The sequence below is a fragment of the Momordica charantia genome, assembly GCF_013281855.1.
Source record: "Momordica charantia cultivar OHB3-1 chromosome 7 unlocalized genomic scaffold, Mcharantia_2.0 BLBB01000007.1, whole genome shotgun sequence".
Taxonomy (NCBI): Eukaryota; Viridiplantae; Streptophyta; class Magnoliopsida; order Cucurbitales; family Cucurbitaceae; genus Momordica; species Momordica charantia.
Genome location: NW_028275165.1, coordinates 4,647,497 through 4,669,160, shown reverse-complemented (window position 1 = coordinate 4,669,160; position 21,664 = coordinate 4,647,497). Strand labels below are relative to the sequence as shown.

The following is a 21,664-nucleotide window of genomic DNA, read 5'->3' as shown; positions in this document are numbered from 1 at the left end:
CTGAGCAGTTCTCGACCAAACGGTGGAGAACCTTCTTCCGTCCTCTCCGGTCATGTGAGGCGTCTCAGTCCAAGGGTTCTTGCGACTCCACAACTCCATCAACTGTGGGCTGGACAAACCTAACATGGAAGATCTCGAAGAAGATTTTAATGGAGAAACTACTATAAATAGGACAGCAAGCTAAACCCTAGAGGTAAGCTCAAACCACCGTAATTCGTGTGTTATATACGACTTCTCCGTCTCTAACTTAAGCATTGAAGCCCATGTGACAAGAGTCACACCGGTCTAGTGCTATTTGGTTTTGCAGGTTTATCGGTCCCATAATTATCGAAGTTTGGTGCGAATTTGATGAGATCCCTGGATGTCAAATTCCTATATTAACAATTGGCACCGTTTGTGGGGACGATTAGGAAACCGAACAATATATCGACATGAATTTTGGGGGGAGTCCACGACGCTCTAACGTGTGGACAGGTTCCGATTAGGAAGCCGAGAAGAAGGCTGAATTTGGATGTCCCTTCACTAGAAGGGGTCGAAGGTGAGACGAGTGGACAGGTTCCTGAGCAGGTTCTAATAGAGACCGATCGATAGGTTCAAGAACGAAGGAAGGGATTAATTGAGGTTCTAGGACAACCAGAGGACAAATTGGATGCCGTAGAGGAGAAGGTTGAGGGGATGTATCAGAATATAACCCTACTCCTCCAACAACTGGAGCAACAGGAAGTGAGGCTACCTCCGCTTATCAAGAACCCACGAAAGGGCAAATCCCCATAATTCGAAGAGGTTGAGGAGTCAACCAATAATGCTCAGAGCAAACTGAAATTAGAAGGAAACGACAAATCGCGAACCGGTGTCTTTGGTCGATCAGGTTAATAGCCGACCACAAGACAATGCCTGCGGTACGTAATGGGGGCAAGGGCCGTCAAGACGATCAAGAAGGCCTCGGGCCTATCGATCTCAACAAAGAAAAGCGGCTGGATCCAATCGAACCGTTAGAAAAGCTGCTAGGAAGTTAGAAGGAGAAGGGGTTCGATATTGAAGAGTTGGTCGACCAGGTAGACTCTCCGTTTACGGAAGAAATACTGGAACCTCCGAAGTTTAAACTCCAAGTCATAAAACAATACGATTTTATAAGAGGACTTGGTCTGGCAAGAGTTAGAAGAGTTTGTTTTGTGAAATAAGGAAGAAATGGGAGAAGTTGTAGGCGAGGAGGTTTTGGAAGCGGAGACTCATATATGGAACCATATCTTCAGCTTCATCAACTTCATGGCTTTGAAATGCGTCGTCGAGCTCGACATTCCTGATGCCATCGCCCGCCACGGCCACCGCCCCATGCCCTTCTCTCACCACGTTTCAGCCCTTAAACTTCACCCCCACAACTCCCAATACCTTCATCGCTCAAGGCGTATACTAGATCACTATGGCTTCTTTACCAAATACAAAAATGGCAAAGAAGAAGAAGCATACTCCCTCACCAACTCGTCTCGTCTTCTCTTCAATCATAATCATTCCTCTCTATCTCCCTTGTTGCTTTCCCTGCTCGACTCGTTCCTCTTGCAACCATGGCAGCTTTTATCCGCTTGGTTCTATAGCCATGATCGAATCCCGTTTAAGATGGCTCATGGAAAGCAGTTCTGGGAGCACACAGCCAGCAAGCCACAAGATGGGGACACTTTTAATGCAGCCATGGCCAATGATGTGAGGCTGGTGACAAGTGTTTTGCTCGGACAATATAAGAACATGTTTGTTGGAGTTAAGTCGCTGGTGGATGTGGGAGGTGGCATTGGAATTTTGGCAAGAGTCATTGCTGAGGCCTTTCTGCAAACACAATGTGTTGTGCTTGATCTTCTCCATGTGCTGACTAACTTGGAAGAAAGCCATAACCTCATATATCCTGAAGGGGAAATGTTTCAAAGCATTCCTTTGCCAATGTACTTCTATTGAAGGATAGAGAAAAAAAAAACTACAAATATATATTATTTAGTTTTGGGGACCAAATGTTTTGTTAAAAGGATCTACTCCTCTCATTGTCGATTGAGATGGAAGTTCATGAAAATTGATATGGTATCAGAACCTAATAAGGTTAAAGTGAACATCTAGTAGAAAAAGGGGATTCGGCCAAAATTGATGAACTTGAAAGAGACACCATCTTGAAGGGCATGTTAATGATCTACTCCTCTCACTGTCAACTGATTTTGAGCTGAAACCATGAAACTTGATACTTTTGTTGTTATAAAGTTGTTGAAACTATTTTTTTTTAGTATTATTAAAGAGTAATGTCATTTGATATAAATGCATGATTGGAGCAATGGACAATGTGTGGAAATACTGAAGAAATGCAAAGGTGCAATCACGGGTAATGGAAAGAAAGGGAAAGTGATTCTAATTGATATGGTAGGCAATAAGAAGGGGGGCAGGGATGGAGACGACATGTTTATTGAAACTCAACTCTTTTGGGACATGTTAATGATGGCGAACGTAGGTGGAAAAGAACAAGATAAGAAAGAGTGGGTTCACCTGTTGCATAAGGCTGAATTTGGTGGCCACAAGATCTTCCCAATTTTAGGTTAGAGGTCTCTCGTGGAGTCTTTGAATTATATTGGTCGATTCTCAAGTTTCAAACGATTTTCATGTACCTTTGATGTGTGTTTGCGATTATGGGTTGATTGTTGTAATCATAAAAGTTGGCGTGTTGTTATAAGTTTGGTAAACCAAATTTTTTTTTAATTGAAACTTGTTATGAAAATGTCTCTCCATTTCAAATCTAATTATTTAAAGAAATTATTTAATCTTTCAAAAAAAAATTTTGCTCTAAATTATACCTTTTCAATTCTTTTAAAAGGCAATTTCAAATCAAAAGACTGTTCTAGTTTTCAAAAGTAATTTTATTAGGTTTATACAAGGTTAATATTCTTTTTTAGCCTTATTTTATACATTGAGGGTTGATTTTGGTTCTGTTTTACTGATTTTGATTTCGTTTTACTGATTTTTTTGGTTTCATCCTCTTTTTAAGCCTTCTTTACAATATATTATGTCACATTTCAACCCTAACTTCAAGTCTAGAGAGACCCCACTTCACGAAAAGATTAAAGATTGTTGTTTTTGAGAGTACCCTTATTTTACTGTCCAGGTTAAATTTTTTTTTAGCCTTATTTTATACTTTTAGCGCAATTTTGGTACTGTTTTACTGATTTTTGTTTTGTTTTACTGATTTCTTTTGGTCACCTTTTCTTTCAGCCCTCTTCATGTATATATATACAACAATAACATTATATTACATAGGCCTAAAAAATTAGGGAGTAGTTGCAAATCTTGTCTAATTAATATAAAATATTAGCCTTTGCGGTATAAAATATAATAATAATATTACATTACATATACTCTTTAATATTAATTATTTAAAGTATTTACAATATATTCATACTTTTCATATGGCTCTTTTTATTTGTTTCATTTTTTTATTTATGACACTTTCAACAAATGGCAAATGTGCTTCATTTAAATATATATATACACACATATATATTAATAGAATATCAAAATTGTGTTTACTTTTCATTTTTATATTCCATGGAAGAATTTTTAAACTTTATTGTCCATGATTATTTTCAAACTTTTCCGACCATTTTTTAGGCTAAAAAAATAAAAAGAGTCCATCAAATCAAACACCAAAATCTCCCTGACAGTACTATTTATTATAAAACTATTAATAATGCATTTTCTTTAGAACTTACATTATGCATAAAGTCTATATAAAATAGGGATTAAATGATCATTTTTAAAATTGTAGGGTCAAAACAAACATTTAAAAATACAGAGATTAAAATGAACTAAATTAAAGTACGGGACCAAAAGAAAAATTTTAAAAGTACAAAAGTTAAAATAAACTAAAATTAAAAGTGAGCAAAATAGTATTTTAACTTAAAATATATATAATTTTTGGGACTTCTCTTTATCGTATCAAAACTATATCATCCATTAAGATATTCACAATTCACATGCTGTTGAACCATGAGATAATCATTTTTTCATATTTTATTTTATTTTTATCTCTATATTTTAAAGCATTTGCTTTCTTATCTATCAATTTACGTGACATTTGCTAACATAAATTTGGTTTAGTAGTAATTGGCATTTGTTTACTGTTGATTCGAATATAGTTTAATCGGTTGTCATAAGTAATGTGACAACAAAGATAATCCTTCCTTACATATATTTGTTAGGATCAATGCAAGGAGTACAAACCAAAATCGAGTTAGGAAATGGGGAATGATCCATCATATATAGGTGAGATAATTTTTTCAATTAGTATTGTTGGGATGGAATCAAAACACAATTGAAAAATAAGAAAAGAAGGAAAAAAAAAAATAAAAGGTTGCAGTTTTTGGGCCAAATAAAACAAAAGGCCCAAACATAATTTTTGCCTTCTTCACCAAGTTTGTTTTTTAGAAGGGTACATAGCCGTGAGTGAAAAAAGGGGGGGACTCAGTTGTGTTGTTGCACAACATTGAAGGGGGCGGCAGTGGTGCTTTTGGTAGAGAAGACAAAGGAGAATAAGGGTTTTGTAGTACGTCGTCGGCAGTCCGTTTTCTATAGGTTAGTGAGGTTTCATTCTATATTCCTAAGTAGTTATTGTCGTAGTGTTTAGAAGCTATGTGGTCATTGTTGTGACATCTAGAGAGAGTTTTGTAGAACGTTTGTGAGACCCATGATATTTATCCCAATATCATAGTCGAACTTGTTGTCGCGGAAGACTGGATGTAGCATAAAGTTGGGGTGAACCAATATAAATTTGATTGTTTCATTTCTATGCTTTCTCTATTTTTCTTATTATTGTGTGTGATTTAGTTTTCGTTGACAAATTGTGGGAGGAGAAAATATTAAGGGTAAGTAAATTTTTCCAACCAGTATGAAATCTTTTAGTTGAAATAACCAAAAGCAAATTCATGAAAGTTATGCATAGGCTATTAAATTTCAATTGATATTTACCTATGTTCATAGGTTCTACATTGAGAGACGAAGTCAATCAATATTTCTATAATATTGTAAAATAATAATAAAATAAAATAACGAAAAAATATATAAAAAATATCAACAAGATATCAGAGATGTGACATAATATTAATACTAATACTTTTCTTTTATCTATAATCTATATAAAGGTACAGACGTGGAAGGAATTTTTTTTTTGGACAATTTTATCCTTAATTTAAAAATTTATGCATAAATTATCCTTTCTATGTCATTATTTTTTATTTAAAATCCTCCACTCCACCCTCCCTCTCACGCTTCTTCCCTCTCTTTAAATAAGGGTTATTATTCCTTTTTTTAATCTTTTTAATACCTTCTTCTAAGTTTCTTTATTAATTAATGATTTTATATTTAAATATAATCAATGATGAAACTTCAAAAGTTAAAAGTATTTTAATGGTTAAATAATGTTTAAAGGAAAAAAGTATAAAAATATATTGAAATTAATAATACCTACATTCATGAAATTGAAATGACAAATATCCAAAATGTTTGAATATAAGAGAATTTTTTATATTTATTTTTAAAAATAATTTTAAAAAATTGATAACTATAAAATGTAGATTAAAAAACTACCATATTTTGAAAAATACTTTTATACAATTTATTTCGCTATAAAATTTAGGGTTCCTTGCAAATATGACAAAAAGATTACATAAAATTAATAAAATAGCACTGACATTCTAAAATTTCAAATATAGCAATTTTTTACCAATTCACGGGGCCCACATTGTTAAAAGTCCTATTTACCCTACAAGCTCAATATTAACATGTAAAAGCCCAAAGATGGTAGCCCAGACCAATAGGAAACCTAATTTTTCAAACTCCATCATTTCCGTCTGTTCGACTTCCATCATTTCCCTTTCCGTTCGACTTTCATCCTTCACCACTACTGTTTCATTCAAACCATCAAAACAAAACCTAATTTTTCAATTTTCACTCTGATTTTCGTTCGATTTCCGTCAATAATGTCATCTCCAACTCATTTTCTTTCGTTCGATTCTTATCCAACCTTCGAGCTTCTGATTTCCAGCCCAAATATCGTTTGATTTTCGTTCAATTTCCATCAAGAATGTCATCCCCAACTACCATTTTCGTTCGTTCGATTCTCATCCAACTAGCAAGGAGCTACAATATTTACCAAATTTTGATTTTCGTCTGATTTCCGTTCTTTCGTTCTTTCTGATATCGTTCGATTTCCGTTCGATTTCTTTTGTTCTCCACCATTGTATTTTGTTTTCCCGCCCTTCCAAATTTTTTAGTTTTAATTTGACGGTTTTCGGCGTAACCTCCTTTGAAGATTTTTGGTGTAACCTCCCATCGACTTTGGTAACTTATGTAAGTATATGTCCACGTTTCGAAATCTTTATTTTGGCTTCATTTTGTTGGGCTTTCAGTTTTCAGCATCGATTTACATTCTTCCATTCCATTTTTGCTTCCAGTTTCTTTCAGTAGAGGTATATATGTTTCCATTTCTCTTTTTGCTGAACTCCTAACAGACAATGCTTCCATTTCGATTTCTGGAATAAGTAGAGATATATATGTTTGCTTCCATTTCGATTTCCATTTACTATTTTATCTTGGTGCTGAAATCATCCAACTCTATCTCATTTTCAAATGTTATTCTTTGATACTCTGTCTATTTTCCACTGTTACTTTTTAGCTCTTGGGGGCACTTGGATCTCTTACCACTTTCTAATTTTCATTTTTTTGATATATCCTGATAGATCCTTTATTTTTTTTAATACGTTGGCACCACTGGCTTAGCATATTTGAGAAATTAAACATACTACTAATTTGCATATATGCTCTTGATATATGATTGATATATATATGATATATAACTGATTGACTTCTGATATACTATTGATTTACTTCTGATATACTAATGATTCATAGATATACTCCTAATATGTATGTGATATATGTTTAATATACATATGATATATAACCGATTTACGTCTGATATAACTATGATATCTATTACTATAGCTGGTATATAACTAATTGACTTCTGTTATACTATTGATTTACTTCTGATATACTAATGATTGACAGATATACTCCTGATATATATGTGATATATATTTGATAGACTTATGATATAGAACTGATTTACTTCTGCTATAAATATGATATCTACTACTATAGCTGGTATATAACTGATTAACTTCTGCTATACTGTTGGTTTACTTCTGATATACTAATGATTGACAGATATACTCCTGATATAATATGTGATATATATTTGATAGACATATGATATAGAACTGATTTACTTCTGCTATAAATATGATATCTACAAATTATTTCAAATATATTATCTCTAATATGTTTCTTAATATACTACTAATACATCAAATATTTTTTTTTCCAGATGAAAACAATGGTCCAAACAAGGAAACCAACTCCAAAGGTGTTGTCTATGGAAAAACGAAAAGCTGCAAAAATATCATCTCCTAAAGCGCGACAATCACCGAGAACGAAGATTGATCATGATTGCCCAAGCTTTGACTTGAAGATTACTCAATGATGAAGAAAGAAAAACTTTTGGAACGTGCTTCTACTTTTCTAGACTTTTGGAACTCATACTTCTACTTTTATAGACTTTTGAAAATGACATTGTTAGTCTACTTTGTGTTTATGAATATGACAATCTACTTATGTTTAGATTACAAGACAATATCTTAAAGGTTTTAAATGATATGCCAATTTTTTTGGAGCAATGTTCTTTTGATATGAATACCTTTGAGTTCATTTTGATATTTAAACCTTTAACTTTTTGAGTTCATATTGATATTACTTCTCCTTGATACATCTTAGTTGGCTATTGCAATACTTAGTTATCGCTCCAAGTGGCTAAAACTTTAAATCAAACTTAATTGTACTACTGATATATGTACGATGTACTGATATATAGATTTACTACTGATATATCACTGATATATAGATTTACTACTATATTACTAATATACAGATTTACAACTGATATAATTATGATATACAGACTAATGTAATGCTCTAAATTATGTCATCAACTTTAACTTACAAAAGCAAAATCATATAAGCAAACTCCATTGGGTATACACATCGTGTAACAAAGAAACTACTTCATTGTTGATGGATACAACTTCACTTCATTCAATATCAAATTCCTAAAATTCTGAAAATTCATATCTTTGTCAACCAAAATCACAATAGTTTTGTAATTAATATAGTAGTGACTATCATCCCATTCACCACTAGGAAAAACAATTATTGCAAGCTTTCTCATGATTACAAATACTGTAAAAATATAAAATATTGATGATTTTAGTATATCAATCAACAAATAACATAACATAAGCAGCTGATATACCCTATATTGAGTATATCAGTTGCAGATATACCCTATATTTAATATCTATATTGAGTATATCAGTTATAGATATACCTAAAATATCAGTGTGATATACCTCACTGATATACTTCATTCAATGGAAGTATATAAGTGTGATATACCTTACTGATTTAGGTGATATACCTCACCTAAAATTCACGCAGGGTCTCCAAAATCTTAATGGTGATCCTTCGCCCAAAATCAGACACCAATAACTAAAATCAAGCTTAAATTCGGAAGAAGAAGAAGAAAAACTAAAATCAAGACCTCATAAACGAACAAAATCGAAGAAGAAGGAGAAGAAGAAGAAAAAAAAACTAAATATAATTATGGATAGAGAATGGAATAGTAGGTTGAGCTTGGTGAACAAACTTTATAATTTTTGGCTAGGTATGGGAAAGGGGATGCAGAATAGTCTTTCAAGAAGTCCAAATTCTTCTCTTAGAAATCTACCTTATTAAAACGAACAAAAGTTCCTCAAAGGCTGAAAGTTCTTCACGAACAAAATCGAAGAAAAAGAAGAAATAAAATCGAAAGAGCTAAAATCGAAACCTGATGAACGAACAAAGACGAACGAAGAAGCTAAAATCGATACCCGATGAACGAACGAAGACGTGCAAAGAAGAGATGAACGAAGAAGACGATGATCTGAGAGAGAACGAAGACGCGTGTGAAATCTGAGGAGGGCTAAAATCGATACCTGATGAACGAACGAAAACGTGCGAAGAAGAGACGAACGAAGAAGGCGATGATCCGAGAGAGAACAAAGACACTCGCAAAATCTGAGAAGGGCAATTTGGGAATACTAAAAAATTCAAAATCAGAATCCTAAAAAATTGCTATATTTGAAATTTTGATAAGTGGGTTCTATATTGTTAAATACCTAAAACTATTGCCACCCAATGCAATTACCCTAAAATTTAAAATTTAATAATAGGCGTATTCATAAAATTGAAATGACAATTTTTTTTTGTGAAACACAAAAATCTAAAAATAATTTTTGAAAAGAAACTTTTGTGAATTTATTTTCTAAAAATAATTTAAAAATTTATAACTATGGAAAATTGATGGAAAAACCGCCATATTTTTAAAAATACTTTTGTAAAATTTTATTTCTCCACGAAATATAAAATTTTTAAAAGCATGTCCCTCAAGTTTAATTATCAATAACTATTAAAATATATTAATTTAATTTAAATCATAAAATGTAATATGAATAGTTGTATCTTAATTGGCATAAATTAATCGATTAATTTAATAATTATAATTCTTAATTATATTTAATTTTTTTAATATCAAGAGTTTTGGAATTTCAAAAGATTTACCCCTTGATTTGCAAGCAAATCGTAATGATTTTTAAATCAATTTTCCTTTTTTGGTTTGATCGAACTCACAACCTCTTGATTGGACATATATGTCAATTACCGCTGATCTTTGTTCGCTTTGAATTGATCTTCCATTTTTTAAAAATCTATCTCATCATTCTACCTTACATTCATATAATTTTTTTCTAAATTTTTTTCTACGCAAGTTATGAAGCATACTACAATTGTTTTTTCTTTTATGTCATATCTCCTATATACTAAAACAAAACTAAAAATACCTTTCCTAAAAAAATAATAAATAAAACTAAAAGTATCACGTGCAAAGCGCGTGTTATGCACTAGTTTATATATAAAATGGCAAAATGTTTATTTTTTAATATAAATATTTATTATGAATTTTTTAAAAGTAATTTTTCCAAAAATAACTATCACATCAACATTCGTGTGATATTTTTATCAATATTTTCATAAGATTCAGACCTCGATATTTCTATCAACATCAACCGTCTAAACCTTAATTATGTTCAAAGTAAATAATATATCATACCATTATTGAGATATATGAGATCAATTATAATATATTCACCATTCTTGTAGCACTTATGTTCAATATGCATATACACAATGCTTTCCATAAGGAAAAAAAAAAAAGAAAAGAAAAATACTTAGGTTATAACCGGTGAGGATCTACCTTATGCAAAAATATATAATTTTTTTAAATGGCAGTTAGCATAAATAAGTCTTCACCAATTAGGATGTAAGTATCGTTTAAAAAAAACATTGTATATAAATAAGAGGGCTTGGGCTCAAAAGACTTGGAAGAGTTAGAAAGTAGTTTTGTGAAATAATGAAAAGTGGGAGAAGCTGTAGGCAAGGAGGTTTTCGGAAGTTGAAGCTCACATATGGAACAACATCTTCAACTTCATAAACTCCATGGCTTTGAAATGCGCCCTCCAGCTCGACATTCTTGACCCCATTGCCCGCCACGGCCATGGTCCCATGCCCATCTCTCACCTCGTTTCAGCCCTTAAACTTCACCCGCAAAACTCATAATACCTCCATCGCTTAATGCGTATACTAGCTCATTTTGTTTTCCTTACAACACACAGAAATGGAAAAGAAGAAGAAGATGCATACTCCCTCGCCGACTCGTCTTGTTTTCTCCTCAAACACAACCCTTCCTCTCTATCTCCCTTGTTGCTTTCCATGCTCGACCCCTTCCTCTTGAAGCCATGGTAGCTTCTATCCGCCTAGTTCGATAGCCATGATCGAACCCCATTTAATATGGCTCATGGAAAATAGTTCTGGAGCACATGGCCAGAGATGATGGGCTCTTTAATGCAACCATGGCCAGTGATGTGGGGTTGTTGACAAGTGTTTTGTTGGGACAATAAAAGAACATGTTTAGTGGAGTTCAGTTGCTGGTATGTATAGGAGGTGGCATTAGAACTGGCGCGAGAGCCATTACTGAAGCCTTTCCGCAAACATAATGTGTTGTGATTAATCTTTATGCTGGGATTGGTGGAGCCAAATCGACGTCGGGACGAGCTAAGGATGAGTGGGGATCAAGCCAGGATGGGTCGGGACGAAGTAGGAATTAAAATAGGTGAAGCGAGGCACTACATGCTAGAAGAGTCGATGAGGCAGCACTGCGACGCTATCCTGTCGTGCGCGCGCGGACGGAAGTTCTGTCTATAAATTTGCAAATTCGGGTTTTAGGGTTACCCAGCCGAAATTAGAGTTAGTTTAATTTGGAGCCAATTTTAGAGCAGTTTCAAGGCAGAGGCTCGGGATATTTGTAGAGGCATTGGGGTATATCAAGATTGTCTTTATTAAGATAATTGTGTCTTGATCATATTGTGAGTTTTCTTATTCATGTACCTAAGTATTGAGTTTAAAATACTTAAGAACGTAGGAGGCTTTTGTTGGGAACTCTAGGAGATAATTTTTAGGAGAGTTTATTGTAATCAAATCCTTGACAATATTAGTGAATTACCCATACTTGAGTAGAAAACTGGACATAGCCCTTAGTTGGTGAACCAGTATAATTTTGTTGTGTCATATTCTTGTGTTTTATAGTTTCTTCCTTATTTGCATATTGTGATGTGTGTTTGGATATTCGTGTGGAATGAGATCAAAGCGTAGGTTGCGAGGTTGCGAGACAAATATCATGCACATAATTACTATGAAGGGGTTCTCAAGTTTGCTGGAGAGAATTTTAGCTTTTTGAAGATGCAAGTAAAGGATCTTCTTATGTGCAAGAAGATACACAAGACTTTCGGGAAAAAACCAGTGGGGATGACTGACAAGGATTGGAAAGAGGTGGATGAGTAGGCCATTGCAAACGTTAGGACATCTTTATCAATTAGTGTATCTAGTGTCGTGGTGAAAGAGAAGACAGCGAAAGAATTGATGCAGGCCTTGCAAGAATGGTATGAGAAACCTTCTGCCAACACCAAAATACTTCTCTAGACGAAGTATATTTCATTATCTACATGGAGGAGGGAACCTCAGTGAATTCCTACATTAATGAGCTTATCGACATATTGAACAAACTGGAAGGGATGAATATCAAGATCGATGAGGAAGTGAAGGTTATGAGGCTGTTGACATCTTTGCCTCACAGTTGGGAGACGATGAAAGATCGTGGTTCGTTGGTGGACAGTTATCTGAAATTTACAGCTATTTGTGATGTTGTCTTATTTGAGGAAACGCGAAGAAAATTGGGGAAAATGTTTGCATCTACCTCAAGGGCAGAAAATGGGGGTGTGTCAGCTTTGGTAGTTCAGAATAAGGGGAAGGCCAAGTTGAATTACACAGGAAAGTAGCAGCAGATAAGTAACAGGGCTAGTGGGAGTTTGAGTGGGGAAGTGGAGTGTTATTACTGTTACAATAAGGGACACATTAAACGTTTTTGCAGGAAGTTCAAACAAGAGTTTGAGAAGTTGAACAACACTGCAAATGTTGTAACAAAAGAAGAACGAATTGAAGAGTTTCTAGCTTGTATTGAGAGGAACACACCTATAGACCATTAATCAGAGAGAGTAGTGGACACTGCAGCATCAACATATGTTACTTCAGACAGACATTGGTCCTCATCTTTTGTTGCAGGTGATTATGGCTCAGTAAGGATAGGGGATGAGAGTGTCTCCAAGGTGAGAGGAATTGAACATGTTTGTTTGAAGACAGGTGAATGGGCCAAGTTGGTGTTGCAAGACGTTAGGTATATTCATAGCTTCATATTAAATTTATTATCTGCAGGGAAGCTAAACGATGATGACTACAACAGTGAGATTGTTGGGGGTTGCTGGAAGCTTAAGAGAGAATCCAGGATAGTGGTGATAGGCCACAAGAGACGTTCTGTTTATGTGTCAGAGTTTGGGGTTGCAAAGGGTTCACTAAGACAGAGAATGCACAGAGTAGCTGTAGATGGTTCAAGACGAGACCTTAAAGGACCAGCAACATTGATGGCCAAAAAAGATCAGAAGAATCTGCCAACAGCTAAAGTTAAACAGTTGGGAAGTATAGAAAAGGGAAATGGGAATTTGATAAGCCATCGAGTTCATACCTCAACTATCAGATGTTCAGGCGAGCTGGTGAAGTCGCATAGGCATATTAGTGAATTGAATGGTACGCGTTCTATTTCTAGTATGATGACATGCTTGTGTGGGAGTGCCAAGCCTAATGCAGAGAGAAAATCTTCTTTTAGAGGTCAGTGGGTTCGATCGAAGAAAGAAGCAGCAGGAACCACTTAGATCAAGTGGGAGTATGTGGCTATGTCTCTAAGTCTGGGGGACAAGACCATGTAAAGTTGCCCAGTCTCGAGGCAGAATCTGACAGAGCTTGGGGTGGGCCGAGCAGTGTGGATCAGCTCGTTTATAGAGCAGTTAGAACTGAGCCTTGGCGAAGTTGCCAAGATGATGGGATATTGTTGGTGCAGTGGGAGGCGAGTTTGTCGCTTTATCTCCAATGGAGATTGTTGGGATAGGTGGAGTAAAATCGACGTCGGAACGAGCTACGGATGAGTTGGGATCAAGTCGGGACACGTCAGGACGACGTACGAATGAAAATAGGTGAAGCGGGGCGTTGCAGGTTAGAAGGGCCGAGGAGGCAGCATCGTGGCGCTGTAGACGCTATCTTGTCGTGCACCAAGGGACGTTCCGTACGTAGCGCCATGATGCTGTGTTGATGTCTATAAATTTGCAATTTCGGGTTTTAGAGTTACCCAGCCGAAATTAGAGCCGTTTGGAGCTAATTTCAAAGTAGTTTTGTGGTAGTTTCAAGGCAGAGACGGGGTATTGGCAGAGGCATTAGGACAGATGAAGATCGTCTTTATTGGGGTAATTGTATCTTGATCATATTGTGAGTTTTCTCATTCATGTACCTAATTATTGGGTTCAGAATACTTAGAAGCTAGGAGACTATTGTTGGGACCTCTAGGAAATATTTTTGGGGAGAGTTTATTGTAATCCAATCCTTGAAAATATTAGTGAATTACTCATACCTGAGTGGAAGACTGGACGTAGCCCTTAGTTGGTGAACCAGTATAATTTTGTTATGTCGTATTCTTGTGTTTTACAGTTTCTTCCTTATTTATATATTGTGATGTGTGTTTGGATATTCCTGTGGAAGGTGAAATTATTCAGGGCCGTTACTTTTCCAACACTTCAGCATGTGGTGGCTAACTTGGAAGAAAGCCATAACTTGACATATCTTGAAGCAAACACGTTTCAAAGCATTCCTTTTGCCATTGTACTTCTATTGAAGGTGAGAGAAAAAAATAGAAATATATATTATTTAGTTTTGGAGACTAAATGATTTGTTGAGGTTCTACTCCTCTCATTGTTGATTGAGATGGAAGTCCATGAAATTTGATATGGTATGAAAACCAAATAATTGTAGATTTTCAGCTAAGATTGGTGAACCAAAAAAAGGCATCATGTTGAAGGGCATGTTAAGAATCCACTCCTCTCATTGTCAATTGACTTTGATATGGACCCCATGAAAATTGATACTTTTGTTGTTATAATGTCACTGAAACTACATTTTTTTTTCTTTTTTTTTAATATTATTAAAGTGTAATGTCATTTATATAAATGCAGTAGATATTATGTGATTGGAGCGATGGAAAATGTGTGGAGAGAAGTCAAACCGGTATGCTATCCTTATTAAGAGCAAAGACGATCCTCTCAACATTGAGGATCACACCGTTACAATGAGTTGGAAATTTTGAAACACACACTTACAAACTCTCAAATAGAGTAAATGTACAAATTTGAGCTCCTCACATCAATAAATTTCTCTCCCAAATGAGATGAAAAGAAAAATTGAGAACTTGGAGACAATAGCAATTAAAAATTTTAAGATTATGGAGGATTGAGAATAACAGAATTAAACATAATTTTGAAGGAGGAGCTGAGTTTAAATAGAGGAGAGAAAATAGTAAAAAAATCAAATTTAATTTTGAACCATTAGATCTTAATTACTGAAAATGAAGGGTGGAGATTATTTTGAAAAAAGAGAATTATATATATATATATATATACACACACATGAGAGAAACGGAACTTTGAAATTCATTTTTTTTTCTTTGCGTCAGCGTATTTAATGCAACTTGACAATATGATTTTTCAAAAGTTACAACGGTAACTTCTATTTGATTTTGATTTTGAATTTTTTTAATCCGTTTCTATTTTATATATATATATATATAATTAAGCTTGCCACTTGTCAGTCTACAAACTGTCCACGTCATCTTCTCACATTTTTTCCTTTCTTGTTTCGATCGTAACTTCTTCGTTTAAGCTCCGATTTGGATGCTACAATAGTCGTTGGAATCGTTCTAACGAGCTCTATGTCGTGGAAACTTTAAAAGACTAAAAATTCGAATGTTGATCTTAGGTGTTGAAGGAAGTTATATGCTGCAAGTTGGGTCCGGGACATTGCTCCCGACCTACGACCAAATGACTATAAGATGGAAGAAAGTGAAAATAAAACAATTGGAGCAAAAAGTACATCTAAAGAGAGAACCTTCAACACTAGAAGATCTTGGTAACAAACTTTTGTGTCATAGTTTGATTTATGATTTAGATGCTTTATATTGAAGTAAAATATTTTCTAAAGAATAGTGGGAAAATTTATGATTTAGATGCTTGGAATTAGCAGTGTAATAGTGGTTGGTGTATTTTGTTTACAGATTGAGCTTTTGAATTTTGCTTACAACTTTTATAGTACATAGTGAAATAAAATGTAAAACTTACCAAAATATTTTCAAAGTAAACATTTTTTTTCTTTTGTCTATAAAATAAAGAATAGGATTTATGAATAATTTTTTGAAGGATTACTATGCTTAAGGTAACGAGTCGAGCTTATTCTATTTTCATTTACATTTGTATTCTTTTCTATTTAAGTGAATTTATGGTTCTTTTGAGTGGCACTTTCCTATGAAATTATTGAAATAGAAAAGAATTCAGCAACATTAATTAGTGACGAAATTCTTTTCGTCACTGAAAATATTTATCATCGCAAACTAGCGAGGAAAAGGACTTTGCATCGCTGGAGAAGCGACGAAAATAATTTCCGTCGCTTTATCAGAGACGAAAATTACTTTCGTCGCAAAATTGAAGCGGGCGCCAAAACGCATTTTGGCGCCCACTTTGCCGCGTGTTGACATATGCGACGAAAATATTTTCATTGCGTATGTCAAACAACATCGTTTTGATGGAAAAATTAAAATTTTCCCATCAAAACGGCACCGTTTTGGGCGGGCGACGAAACAGCCCCTCAAACACCCCAACCCCCGCCCCTTTCTCCTCCTCCTCATTCAACGTTTCTGCCGCCTCTTCCATTTCTCTCCCCCATTTTCGTGTTCCAATGCTGCCGTCCGCCTCAAAGGTCATCCTTGCCGCCGATTTTCTTCAACAAAATCGTCGGCCGTTGGTTCGTTTCAATCCTAGGTTAGTATATTTGGTTTTTGAGTTTTATTTTTGTTGATTTATATCTTATATGCCCTATTTTGTGTGTAGAATTGGCCATCACTGTTTGAGACTTCTTTTCGCCGGAGTTCTTTCATCGATCCTTGTTTTCCATTGAAGGATTTAGCATATTGGTACAAACTTTTCTCTTTTCATTTTATTTAAAGTTGGTTTATTGTGTTATGCATGTTTTGTTTATAGTCCAATAATATTAAATTTGTGTTAAATATATATGTTTGAAATTTACTTTTGATTTTGTTTAGACTTTGATTGGAATTAAGTTTAAGATAGTTCATGTGCATTGAAAAAGTATGCCTATTGTTTGAATTTATTTATGTATTACGTTTGAAATTTAGTTTAAATTTTATTTAGATTTTGCTTTGAATTAATTTTAAGTATGTTCTTATCAAGTTATGTTTAAGTTATATTCTTAATGAAATATGTTTGTTTAGAGTTCTTTTTAAAATTATTCTTTGTAGGTTTCTTAATTGGAATAATGAAATTTTGTTTAAAATATGTTTGGAATTAGTTTTGTTGTTTAGAATTTGCTTTAAATTATACTTCTAATATATTTGCTTTTGTTTGGTAGAAAATGATCTATGACCTTAAATATATTTATATAGGGTTGGAGTAAAAAAATTTAGGATTGTTAGATTTATGATTTTGTTGTGATATATTTTTCTTATAAATTCTGTTCTTTCATTTGTTTAATTATGTTAGTGATTAAATTGTATTATACTTTTGACAAGGAAAAGTTATGGATAAAAGTTGGATAAAAAATCTGGATAGGTTAAGTAAAGAATATACGGAAGGAATTAGATCATTTGTTCAACTGTCGAAGAAGCATGTCGATAAAAGAGGATTTATACGTTGCCCATGTAGGAAATGCCAAAACTTAGTATGGAAATGACCATGCGATGTGGAAGGTCATTTGTACTCGTATGGAATGTGTTCTTGTTATAGGATATGGACTTTCCATGGGAAAACTCGAGAGTTGCCTTCTAAAAGGATACGTACAAGTATTAATCAAAACACACAACAGAAATATGGAATGAGTGAGATGTTAAATGATTTAACAAATGAGAGATACACTGAATTTAGGGGGGAAGATCAATAAATTAGGGGCGAAACAAGTGAAAATAGGCAAACTTAAAATACCAAGTTTCAATCAATCTTTGATGAACTTGATCAAGAATTATACCCTGAAAGTACGAAATTTTCAGTGCTAACATTCATGGTTACGTTAATGCACATCAAAGTCCTTAATCTATGGAGTAATAAGTCATTTGATATGTTGTTGCAATTACTTAAAGAAGCTCTTCCAATTGATTGTAGTATTCCAAAGTCTTATTATGATGCAAAAAAAATGTTACGAGATTTGGGTTTAGGATATGAAAAAATACATGCTTGCAAGAATGATTGTATCTTATTTTGGAGAGAAAATGAGCAAGCTGATGTCTGTCCACAATGCAACGTATCTCGTTACAAGACAGACAAGGGTAAAGGAAAAAAGATTCCACACGAAATTTTAAGGCATTTCCCATTGAAGCCTCGATTGCAAAGATTATTTCTGTCTAAACATACAGCAAAAGAAATGGGATGGCATAAAGAGAGAAGAGTAGACAATGAAGGGGCTTTAAGACATCCAGCAGATGCAGAGGCATGGAAAGATTTTGATAGACAACATTCTTGGTTTGCACAAGAATCAAGGAATGTAAGATTAGCCTTGGCTAATGATGGATTCAATCCATTAGGAAGCATGAATTTGTCATATAGTACGTGGCCAGTAATATTGATTCCATATAAGTTACTCCCCTGGAAATATATGAAAGAATCATCTTTTTTCATGTCATTACTCATACCAGGTCCAAAATCTCTAGGAAAAGAGATAGACGTTTATTTGCAACCACTGATAGAAGAATTGAAAGAATTATGGTCTATTGGTGTTGATACGTATGATGCATGTAGTGGTACAAACTTTCGACTCCATGCAGCTTTGGTATGGACGATTAATGACTTTTTGGCTTTTGGCAATATATTAGGATGGAGTACGAAAGGATATAAGACATGCCCAGTATGTAATGTGGACATTACATCAGACAAATTGCATAGTAAGAGATATGCTACATGAGACATCGTCGATTCTTACCACAAAGTCATCCTTGGCGAAAAAGCAAACAATACAATGGAAAAATAGAGAATAGAGTTGCACTACGACATTTTTCTGGATTGGATGTCGTCCACCAGTTAGATTCCATTATTTTTCCGCCACTCGGGAAAACTATCAACATTTTACAGTGGAAACGAAAAGGACTTCATAATGAATTTAATTGGGTGAAGAGAAGCATATTGTTTGAGTTACTATAGTGGTTAAGTCTAAAAATTTGACACAAACTGGATATCATGCACATCAAGAAGAATATTAGTGATAATTTCATGTGCATATTATTAAATATTGAAGGGAAAACAAAGGACATCAATAAAGCACGTAAGGATTTAATGAAGTTGAACATACGTAAAGAATTACATCTCTGACAAGTCGGGAATAAATTTTTGAAACCGCATGCTAGCTAAACTTTAACAATAGATGAAAGAAAGAAGTTTTGTAGCTTTTTGAAAACCGTCAAATTCCCTGATAGTTTTGCATCAAACATATCAAGATGTGTCAGCGGTAAAGACGAAAAAATATATGGTCTGAAAAGTCACGACTCACATGTGTTGCTACAGAGGCATTTACCAGTTATGGTTCGTCCATTTTTTCCCAATGATGTTATTGGGGCTATCGTTGAATTGTCGAATTTCTTCAAAGAATTGACTGCAAAGACATTGAAAGTTGAGACGTTGAATAAGTTGCAAGATGCAATTGTATTGATTCTATGCAAATTTGAGAGAATATTTCCTCCGGCGTTTTTCGATGTTATGGTTCATCTAGCTGTTCACTTGCTTGAAGAAGCCAAACTAGTAGGACCTGTCGGTTATAGCTGGATGTATCCAATTAAGAGGTATACACCTTTATTTATATATTTAGTTACAAATGATATTTAGTGATATAACTAATTAATATGACATATGCTCATAGGAGTTTGAGGACATTGAAACAATATGTGAAAAATAAAGCTCAGCCTGAAGGTTCTATAGCAGAAGCTATCATTACGAATAAAGCATTGACATTTTGCTCAATGTACCTCGATGGAATCGAAACCAAATTCAATAGGTCCGTTTGTAATGATGACATGGTGGACTTAAAAGACTCAAAGGCACATCTTCCTGTATTCTCACAAAATGCACGTCCAATCGGTGGTTCACAACTGAAGGAATTATCGCCTACTGAGTTGCGAAAGGTGCATTGGAATGTTCTATCCAATTGTGAAGCAGTTGATCCATATAGACGATATGAACTTTCTTGTACTCAAGTTGGATAAATGTATTTCAAAGGTGATTGATTATTGATATCGTATCACAAAGAACACAAATTAGAGTTACAACGAGAACACAATGGTAATTTAGCTAGGTTGCATGATGTAGTATTTCCAGAATGGTTCAAAAGAAAAGTAAGTTTTACTATATGAAAAATTTCTATAGGAACTATTTAGTATGATTCACTATTTCTTTCACTTTTGTTCTTGTAAAATATGTCTGTAGATGAGATCCGAACCTTCTTCAAACTCGGATGTTGTTGTACATGAGTTGAATACACTAGCATGTGGTCCTGATATTCGAATTCGTTCGTATAATGGGTGTATTACGAATGGAGTTCGATTTAACTCGATAGATCGGGATGATCGATGCACAACACAAAATAGTGGAGTCTGTGTTATGGGTGCATATAACACTGAGTTATCTGATTTTTACGATGTCATTAAAGAAGTTATCAAATTGATCTACATTATTAGAAAACGAGTTCTATTATTCAGGTGTGATTGGTATGATACGAATTCCAAAAAGAATTGTATTCGTCAGGACCGTAATTTTACAAGCATAGACATACGTTATTTGCGGTATAAGGACGAACCATTCATACTTGTCTCCCAAGCACAACAAGTATTTTATGTTGAAGATCTCAAGTTAGGTAGTGGATGGAAAGTAGTTCAAAAGGTTGAACATAGACATTTATGTGATGTGCCTAAGGTAGAAGAAGTTGACTTACAAGAACAAGTTATAAATCAGTGTGAAGTTGAAGAAGTGGATCTCGAAACACATACATTTCATAGAGACGATATAAAACCGATTGTAATTTTTGACAATAATGATAGTCTCGAGATAGTATTAGATTTCAATGAGGAAATAGACGATGACATATTTGAGGAGGAAGAAGATGAAGATGAGGAAGAATGGGAAGATGATAAAACATCATCAAAAGAAGATGAGGATGAAGAAAGCGATTGATTGGTATATGAAAGATCATTTCAATGTTATGCAATATAATTGTGATAAAGTAGTATGAGTGTGATAATTTTTGTTTTAAATTTGGTAGGTACAATGTCCTCAGATAGCGATGCTAATGAAGAACCAGGAGTTCGTAGAGAATCGCGATGAGTGGTATTAGATAAGTTGATTGCTGCAAATGGAGGTAATTTCGATACCAATTTCATGGACTGGAGAAGCACGCAAACCTGTTGGGTATCTAGCCAGTCTATTCAACAGCGAAATTTGTCGTTTGGTACGTTGGAATGTTCCTTTAGAAATACAGAAGAAAAATGACATCCCAGACAATGTTTATAATGAAATTATTCAACATTTGTTGGTAAGATAGTAATAATAACATTATTCTATTTATCGTATAGTTGTTTAACATGGATGTGATATTTCCTTAATTTTATTTGTTTACATGTGTAGAATAAATTTGAGGTTGATGTCATTATTTTTCATCATGTGGATTATATCAAGTATGAGATAGGGACGCGAAAGACTATCATCAGTGTCTTTTACATAGATACTATCGTGGATTTGAAGAT

General features: G+C 34.2%; 1 protein-coding gene and 2 pseudogenes across 1 annotated transcript; all 3 read left to right on the top strand.

The window, feature by feature from the left end:
- Nucleotides 1-1,188: 1,188 nt before the first annotated feature.
- Nucleotides 1,189-7,564, top strand: LOC111023437 (trans-resveratrol di-O-methyltransferase pseudogene; annotated as a pseudogene).
- A 2,890-nt stretch (nt 7,565-10,454) lies between these two features.
- On the top strand, nt 10,455-11,129 carry LOC148210043 (trans-resveratrol di-O-methyltransferase pseudogene; annotated as a pseudogene).
- A 7,174-nt stretch (nt 11,130-18,303) lies between these two features.
- Nucleotides 18,304-21,095, top strand: LOC148210042 (uncharacterized). The gene is made up of 5 exons (XM_088126232.1): nt 18,304-18,484; nt 18,575-18,708; nt 19,437-19,711; nt 19,789-20,050; nt 20,352-21,095. The coding sequence occupies exons 1-5, from the start codon at nt 18,304-18,306 to the stop codon at nt 21,093-21,095; spliced, it is 1,596 nt and encodes a 531-aa protein (XP_087982358.1).
- Nucleotides 21,096-21,664: the final 569 nt, after the last annotated feature.

What these genes read in the sequence shown, in the direction of transcription:
- LOC148210042 (XM_088126232.1), top strand. Translation starts at nt 18,304, where the DNA reads ATGGGATGGCATAAAGAGAGAAGAGTAGACAATGAAGGGGCTTTAAGA. An exon ending in TTCGACTCCATGCAGCTTTG is followed by an intron (nt 18,709 to 19,436) that starts GTATGGACGATT and finishes GTGTTGCTACAG; the next exon opens with AGGCATTTACCAGTTATGGT. An exon ending in TGGATGTATCCAATTAAGAG is followed by an intron (nt 19,712 to 19,788) that starts GTATACACCTTT and finishes ATATGCTCATAG; the next exon opens with GAGTTTGAGGACATTGAAAC.